This window comes from Danio aesculapii, chromosome 3 (assembly GCF_903798145.1).
Source record: "Danio aesculapii chromosome 3, fDanAes4.1, whole genome shotgun sequence".
Lineage (NCBI taxonomy): Eukaryota > Metazoa > Chordata > Actinopteri > Cypriniformes > Danionidae > Danio > Danio aesculapii.
In genome coordinates, this window is record NC_079437.1 from 3,825,759 (window position 1) to 3,834,889 (window position 9,131).

The window sequence follows — 9,131 nt, forward strand, 5'->3', positions numbered from 1 at the left end:
GGTTGAGGCTTTAATTATTTCCATAACCAGCGCTTTCTGGAAAGAAAAAGGCTGCTTTAATATTGCTGTCTGTTCCTTTGGAAGAGTTTAATCGTCGCCTGCCCGCGTTTTTACAGGAAGTGTTTAGACCTGTTTAAAGCTCTGTTTGAAAGTAAAATTGAAAGTAAAAACAGTGGACACCCTCCTGCACCTCCAGGTGTCCGAATTAACTTTAGTTGTTAAAGTATAATGAATACATGATTTTTTTTTGCGCGATTTTATAAAAAATGGACTGGCATAAAAGCTTCGTGGCAGCTCTATTGATCAGTTGCTGTAATGGTAAGTGTCTTTATTTATCTGTGGGTAAATGCGGACTGTCTGCCTGAACTACAACATTAATAGATGATGTTATTTATTTTTGACTGAATTTTTCTAAAATACTTTTTTTTTCTTAAACCTTCACAGGGTTTTTAGTGAAGGGTCCATCTGGTCCATTGGTTGCTCCTCTGGGGTCATCCGTGGTTTTGCCCTGTTATGTTAACGAATCTTTACCTGTGAAAGAACTAAAAGTGATCTGGATAAGAACAAATCTGAACACTTTAGTGCATGTTTTTCAAGACGGCGAGAGTCGACCAGATGCCCAGTATCAGGATTATTATCAAAGAGCTCATTTCTTTACTGAGGAGATTCAGTATGGGAACTTTTCTCTCCGCCTGGATGACATTAGAGCTGAAGATAAAGGCTTTTACCGATGTAAAGTGTACACTGAGCAGGAATCTGATGAAACCCTGGTTCAAATTAAAACAGTCGGTGAGTAAAAATCGTCTTCTTTTTCTTTTAAGTAGGCGATTTCACTTTATTAAATGTTTATACTCATATAAACACTAATACTAGGCCTGTTTAAAAACAACTGATTAGTAAAGTACTTGTATTTATCTGTTGTTGCTATGGTAACACAACAACTAATATAAACAAATGACCAAATAGTTTTTCACAACCATAGAGTAAATTATACTACAATACACCACAGTTTACTGTAGTAAAAAGTGAAGTAATTATTACTGTTTATCAGTTCACTATGGTTAATACTCTTGCATTCATTAACAAAGAGTTATACTATAGTGAACAGTATACTTTACTGTAGCATGGTTCAAAACACCATAGTATTTACTATAACCTCCTAGGACCCAAAGAATTTTTTCTTCTTTTTTTGTCTGTGATATACTACTATTTCGAGTTTTTACATTTTGTTTTTATTTTTAATTTTACCCCTGCTGAAAAATCCAGCTTAAACCAGCCTAGGCTGGTTTCCAGCTATTTCCAGCCTGGTCTTAGCTGGTCAGGCTGAAAAATGACCAGCTAAATCCAGCTAAAACCAGCCTGACAAGCCTGGTTTAAGCTGGACATAGCTGGTTTTGGCTGGGCTCCCAGCCTGCCTAGGCTGATCAAGCTGGTTTTAGCTGGTCATCTCCCAGCCTGACCAGCTAAGACCAGACTGGAAATGGCTGGAAACCAGCCTGGAAATGGCCAAAAACCCTCTAAAACCAGGCTGGTCGACCAGCTAAAACCAGCTAACCTGCCTAAGCTGGTTTAAGCTGTTTTTTTTTTCAGTAGGGACAGCATGTCCACTGTAGTGAACCACAGGACCATTTTAGTTCAAAGCAACCACCACTCAGACAACAAAACTGTACAGGATATGGCTATAAAGGGATAATAATCCAATATTAATGTAACAAAAACTAAACAAAAGCCATTTTTTTCCTTTTCTGTTGAAATTTCTGAAATAGTTTAGTCTGAAAGAGAGCTGAACTAAAAAAATAACAATAAATAAATAAATTTAAAAACAGAAGTGATGTTAATCCTAAACCAACTCAACATAAAAGTGATTTAAAACTGATTGTCATTCTCTTATCGTCTCTAATTGTCAGACTCTAAATTAGAGTCTTCCTCAACTATCCTATAAAGAATCCTCTCAGCTTCAGTTCTGCCTCAACAACATGCAGTCATTAATTACATTAAGATGGTCCTGGTGTCCACTATTGTGGACATTTAAAAAAGGAAGATATTTTGAAACAAGTTAACAGCTTTGAAAGCTAAATGTGTTGTTCCTGACACTTTAATAAACAAATAAATATGTAATAATAATAGTAAAAAAACATTTAAAAAGCAAAATTTTACATACCTCTCTGCTTCCCATAAAATGCGCTTGTTTGTATGTCGGCCATTTGGATGCAGTGTAAGAAGTGGTTTCTAGCATGCCAGCCAATCAAATGACATATCAGTAGAAAGCCCAGGATGTGCTCTGAACAGTACAACAGGACTTGACAGAGTAGCTCAAAAAATTCATGAAAACACATGGTCCACTACAGAGGCCACAAGTCAACGGCCGGGGTCTCAGGGGGATAACGTTTTCATTCATTCATGTGTGTGCTTTCAGAGTATTTGAGTGTGTCAGGATCTGCCGGTCCAGTTTCTGCGTCTGTGGGTGAAGACGTCACTCTCAGCTGCGCTGTAAAGTCTCACGTCCCTCCTGAAGAGATTGAGCAGGTCTCATGGAGAAAAACAGATAAAGACCTCCAGCTTCTGCTTTTTGAGAAGAGCGCTGTGATTTCTGGAGATGAGCGATACAGAGAGCGCGTGGAGTTTTTCTCCTCTGAAATCCCCAAAGGAAACTTCTCTGTCAGACTGAGGAGCACCAGAACTGAAGACGCAGGAGTTTACATGTGTCTCGTCAAGACTGGAAACTTTTCAGCCAGTGCAACTGCAGTACTGGAGAAACTGGGTGAGTCTAGAAAAGTTTAATCAACCCAAATCTCACACCACTAATGTAGTATGTGTGTCTTAACTTAAAGGAATAGTTCACCCCCAACCAAAGTGGTTCTAAACCAGGGATGGGCAAACTCGATCCTGGAGGGCCGGTGTCCCTGCATAGTTTTGCTCCAACCCTAATCAAACACACCTGCTTGTAGCTTTCTAGTGATCTTGAAGACACTAATTAGGGTGTTCAGGTGTGTTTGATTAGTGTTGGAGCAAAACTCTGCAGGGACACCGGCCCTCCAGGATCGAGTTTGCCCATGCCTGTTCTAAACCATTGACTTTAAGAGGATATTTTGAAGAATGTAAGTAAGAAAGAAGCCATTGACTTCCATGGTAGGAAAAAGAAATACCATGGAAGTTCCAACTTTCATAAAAATATCGTCTTTTGGGTTCAGCAGAAGAAAAAGTCAGGTTTGTAACAAGTGAAGGGAGAGGAAAAGCTGGCAGAATTTTCAGTTTTGAGTGAACTATCCCTTTAATTCATCTGATTGGCCGTGGTGTTTATAAGATCCACAGAAATGTGTTGTTTATATTTTTCTTAATCTATATAACTGATTAGCATCTTGCTCAGGTTGTATTTGCGATGTAAAGACAGGTTGATTAACTAGTTTTGTTGCACGACTCTCTAAAATACTTGATTCCGATTGGTTCTGAATACTTGATTCTGATTGGCTCTCTAAAATACTCTATTCTGATTGGTCAGTCATGTCATTCTAAAGTATATTCTTATATCAAATAATAACACAAACACATCCGGGTATGTTGAATCACCTTGACCGTTATCTGTCACTGATGTTCTTGACTGTTTTGTATGGGGCTAGATTAGTCTCATTAATAATACATGCACGAAAATGCGATGTACATATGCGTAGCCAAATTCACATGCGTGAAACCAGATTGGTGTGCAAAAATATTGATATATTTATTAACAAAAACAATTTTTGTGCACAAAATAAAAATACACATTCTTGACACCAATGCAAAACCACATTTACAAACGTGAAGCAGTGTTTGAATATTTAAATTTGCTAATTCATTGTGGCTGTGAATGTGCAAATCATCTCTCGTGTGTAAATCGCACCGGATTTGTATTTGTGTATTTTTAAGATTTTTTTCCCGGGCAGCACACTCAGTGTTGCTAACAATTTTCAATGAAAAGTAGCTAAATGTTGCTAGATGACATCACACACTAATTTGCATACCAGTGACGTCATCACGTAGTATCTGACAAGCGTAAGCCTGTCACGTCTTTACTCTCTGAGGCGCTGTGTAGTATATCATATTAAAACATTACATCCAGATGCACAATAAATAGGTTCTTAATAACATATTACTTTGCGTGATGACGTCATTGCGTAATCGCAACTCAAAACTACATCTTTATGTAGTATACAAAATAATTCATGTTTTCTCAAATTGACTGGCCATCTCAGAAAAACATTATTTGAAATATGTCCATTTAGATTTGTATGAAAAATCTAAAGTAATACAAACATTTCTTGATAAGAATTGTTTATTTTTTAATATAACACTGATCATGAACAGTTACATTGTTTTAAACAATCACAGCTTGTGTACTTACTCTTTAACATGTGAAATTAACACATTTGTGAACGTGACAACAATTTTAGCACTATTAGAATTTATTGCTACCTAAATGACCAACAATTATACATGTTAACAAATATCAGTAAATTAAAAATGATCTGAGCTAGCAATTTACTCTACCGAGTGAAGCCTTCAGCCACTGCTCTTTAGAGTCACTTGTTAAAAATTGCTAAAAGTAGCCAAATTAATATTAAAAATTGCTACATTTGTTGCTAGGTGCTTTAAAAAAAAACAAACCAAAAAAACAGTTGCTTGGGTAGTATGAAAAGTTGCTAAATCTAGAAACAAAATTGCTAGGTTGGCAACACTGAGCACACTCCTCTCACACAGGTCATTCATACCCTTTAGCCAATCAGATGCAAGCTTAAGGCCCGTGAACACCGAGACGTTTTTCGCTCGTGTTGTCCGTCGACATTTAACGCCTCGTGACTAAATAAAGGGCGTCAATGTGATCGTGCACACTGACGCGCAAAACGCCAGGCGCAAAAGCGTCAATTAAAAAAAAAAAAACGCTTCATGCTCGTTTTTTGTTATGACGCACTGTGTCAACCTTCTCCACCAATCAGATTGACTCTTTTGTTTACGTGCACAGAGCTGCTGAAGTTACAGTAAACAGCACTTGGAGGCGCTCAAGTGCAAAACAGTCAATGCGAGTGCACATTGAAGAAGATGCCCAGAGGCGATATGAACGTGGAGCTGCTTATCGCACTGGTGAACAATAATCATTTCTAGGGGTCAAATTAATTGTTTCTTCGGTACACCGCGATGCAGACTCGGACAATTCGATATCGGTTCAGTGATAATCATAACCGGTTATTATGTACTGACGTCATTTATCTCATATGCGCTCTGTCGCGAGGGAGGCGAGCGCGGGTATTTACAACACTACAGGCGCCAACTACTTAAAAATTTCACTGTGTGGTTTTTCTGGAAAGTCTTTCACTGGCACTTACAGCAGAAGCCCCTATTTCTCTACGATTGAGGAAATGAAAGTACTCCATTTCTCTCTCTCTCTCTCTCTCTCACTGAGGCCAGGGCTAGAGCAAACTAGGCAAAGGACGATCACGCCGCCCTCAACCTGAAAGTGAAAACGAAAGTGACCCGTTAGCAAAGTGAGGACTTGGTGGCGGGGGCAGTGGGGTAGTGGTGGAGTGTGCGGTGGAGGACGCGGGTGGTGAGGGTGGTCGCCCTCTGTTCTGTTGCCCTAGGCGCGGATATAACTGCTGAGGACCCGGGTGGTGAGGGCAGGGGCGCCTCTAGGGGGGGGGAGTTAGGAAGATTCTAAGGGCCCATACATTTAGGGGGCCCCAGATACATTATAAAGGGCCCGTGCCAATACCCCCCCCCCCCCCCCATCCTACACTAACCCCCCCCCCACCCTGAGGACTGCTGAGGACGCGGGTGGTGAGGGCAGGGGCGCCTCTAGGGGGGGGAAGTTAGGAAGATTCTAAGAGCCCAAACATTTAGGGAGGCCCCAGAGACATTATAAAGGGCCCGCGCTAAACCCCCCCCCACAACCCCTCCCAGTCCTACACTAACCCCCCCCCCCCCCCCCCCCCCCTCCATTTTAAGCCACGATACCAATACCCCCCTCCGCTCTTCACTTTCAGCCGTGATACGAATAACCCCCCACAACCCCAGGTGGCCGCCTAGGTCGCCTCTATGGACGTGCCGGCGCTGACTGTGGCCCATTACACCTGGTGGCGTGACTTTCTCTCCCCTCTCTTTTTCTCTCGGCTGTATGCATTCCCGCGGCTGTACCTGTGCATTGTCGTGGGACCCGACCAGATCTTATGTGGCGCAGGAATAAATTTCTGAATAAAAGCGCGGGAGCGGTCGGTAACTCTGGTGTAATTTTAACAGTAGTGGGCGGTCTCACAATATCGCTCCTGAGCGAGCGAGCGAGCAAGCACGCGTGACGTGTGAGTGAGTGAGTGCGCGTGTGTGCGTGCATGTGTATGCGTGTTTGTTTGGTGCTGTCTATGTTTGTGTATATGTGTCAATGAGAGACAATGTGGTGCTGTGTGTCCATGTGTGTGTTTATACAGACAGCTTGTTATAGCCACCCCCCAAAATGCAACACTGTGTATGGAAAGCATCGTCAATGCACCGAAATATCGAATTGAACCGAATCGATGGCATGATAATTGTAACCGAACAGTGAGATAAGTATAAGTTAACACCTTTAATCATTTCTTTATCGCTAGAGCTGGAGCTGCTGCTTGAACCATCCATACTAGTTCGAGTTACCAGTAACTTTTACAACAAGCATGTCAACTTTCTCTCTTCCTCTTCTTCTGTGTTATAAGCGGAGTGTCATAAGCTTAAAGCTGTGTAGCGCCATCTAACGTCAAGGAGTGATTTTGCATACTCTACTGCTTGACGCTAGTGAAAATCGCTTGGGTTTGAATGCGGAAAAACGTCTCGTAAAACGCTGACGATACACGCAAATGAAAAGCATCTCAGTGTGTAGGAGCTTTTACTGTTTAACCAATCACAATCCACTGAGATGCTTTACTATATACACACGTTTTGTGCAAGTCTCTTGTCTTTTCTTTCTGTGTACATGTAATGTTTGTGTTTACAGGTTACTCTGTTTTACACATAATTGTGTTGATTCTCTGTATTGCTGCATCGGGATCTGCTGTGATACTGTCAGTTCTGTGGGATCGAAAACTGAGATCAAACAATGCAAGTATGTCTGCACCAAAAATATTCTTAATTGTTTATTTAGTTTTTATTTATATTGTTTATATTGTACTTATTATTTTATACACACATACAGTGAGTGCGAAAAATATTCAGACCCCCTTAAACTTTTCATTCTTTCTTATATTGCAGCCATTTGCTAAAATCACTTGTTGATTTTTTCCTTATTAATGTCCACACAGCAGCTCATATTGACAGAAAAACACAGAGTTGTTGACATTTTTGCAGATTTATTGAACAAGAAAAACTGAAATATCACATGATCCTAAATATTCAGACCCTCTGCTGAAATATAACAAAGAGTGTGAAATTTAAGGGGGTCTGAATACTTTCCATACCCACTGTGTGTGTTCATTCATTTATTCATTATCTTTTTAGCTTAGTCCCTTTATTAATCCGGGGTCGCCACAGCAGAATGAACCGCCAACTTATCCAGCATATGTTTTACGCAGCGGATGGCCTTCCACCTGCAACCCATTTCTGGGAAACATCCATACACACTCAAACACACACATACACTATGGACAATTTAGCCTACCCAATTCACCTGCACCGCATGTGTTTGGACTTGTGGGGGAAACCGGAGCACCCGGAGGAAACCCACACGAACGCAGGGAGAACATGCAAACACAGAAACGCCAACTGACCCAGCTGAGGCTCGAACCAACGATCTTCTTGCTGTGATTGTGCTACCCACTGCGCCACCACATTGCCATATATATATATATATATATATATATATATATATATATATATATATATATATATATATATATATATATATATATATATATATGACCATTTTCATGCAAATACATATATTCATTTATGTGTGTTATACATATGCAAACAGATACTTAGATTATTAGTCAGGATTAATATTTTAGCAATAATTTCTTAAAAAGTTGTGGCTTTAGTTTGTAATGATGACAAATGTCTTTAAAAAAATAATGTTGGATTGCATGTAAATATATTTTTGTAAATAAGCATATCGAGCTGTTGTTTAACCTCTCTATAGATGCAGCCCTGGCTCTTCAGATGTGTGTAGTGTCTGTGCCAAACCTGATTATGTTTTTTGCCTTCTTGTTTTGGGGTGTTATTGAAGGTGAGTATCGATCTGGCAGGGATTGTGTAACAATTACCATAAGAGTTGAACACATTACCATTGTTTGATCAGTTCAGATTAGTTTTAAAATAAATAGTCATAGTTTTGTATTAGAGTATAAAACAGAGCCATTACCAGCCAATGCCATTACTGATTAAAAACGACTGTCCTTTTCTGATTATGATCATGTAGGATTTCTGAATGAGAGCGTTGCTTGCTGTGCTCATTATTTATTGAGGCCTCTTCTGCTGTTATACGTGTCTCCACATTCACAACATTTCCCAGGTTTGTGCAGAAGTATAATGCCATTGGCATTAGTATCATTTGCTAGAAAAAAACATCTCATTGTCAATAAACACATAAGAAATGTGTTTCCGAAAGTTGATTTCTGCTAGCTTTTCAAGGGTTATTATTTGTTTTTTTTGTTTTATAAAGTAGCTATTTTGTACTTGGTTTAATTAAAACCTTTTCTGTTTTACAGGTGATCGTAGAATAGCCATGCACTGCATTGTTCATCTACAGTATTCCCTCTTTACAAATGTTATTTATTCAGGTGGGCATTATTTAACTTCAGTCATATTATCATAGTGATTTTAATATGCGATAACAAAGCGTTGAAGGCAGTGTTTGGGTTTGAAACTCAACCGACAGCATTTGTGTAATTGTATTTTCTTTCTTGTCTCAGTTCTTTTTCAATCTTTTTGGCAAAAAAGTCTGAGGTATGAACAACATGACAGAGTGCTGATCACAGTACTCTTTGGAATAATGATTCTGATATGCATCACCAATATCATTTTCTGTAAGTATTTCTATATGATTCTTAACCATAAGCCATAACACATTGGTGTTAAGTTTATATATATATATATATACAGTTGAAGTCAGAATTATTAGCCCCCTTTTTAATTTTTTT

The 9,131-nt window shown here is 39.4% G+C and overlaps 1 protein-coding gene across 1 annotated transcript; it reads left to right on the top strand.

Moving 5' to 3' along the window:
• The first annotated feature begins 266 nt into the window (after positions 1 to 266).
• LOC130216727 (butyrophilin subfamily 3 member A2) lies at positions 267 to 8,703 on the top strand. Its single transcript, XM_056448616.1, has 5 exons — positions 267 to 318; positions 445 to 789; positions 2,417 to 2,761; positions 6,992 to 7,058; positions 8,700 to 8,703. The coding sequence occupies exons 1-5, from the start codon at positions 267 to 269 to the stop codon at positions 8,701 to 8,703; spliced, it is 813 nt and encodes a 270-aa protein (XP_056304591.1).
• The last annotated feature ends 428 nt before the right edge of the window (positions 8,704 to 9,131 follow it).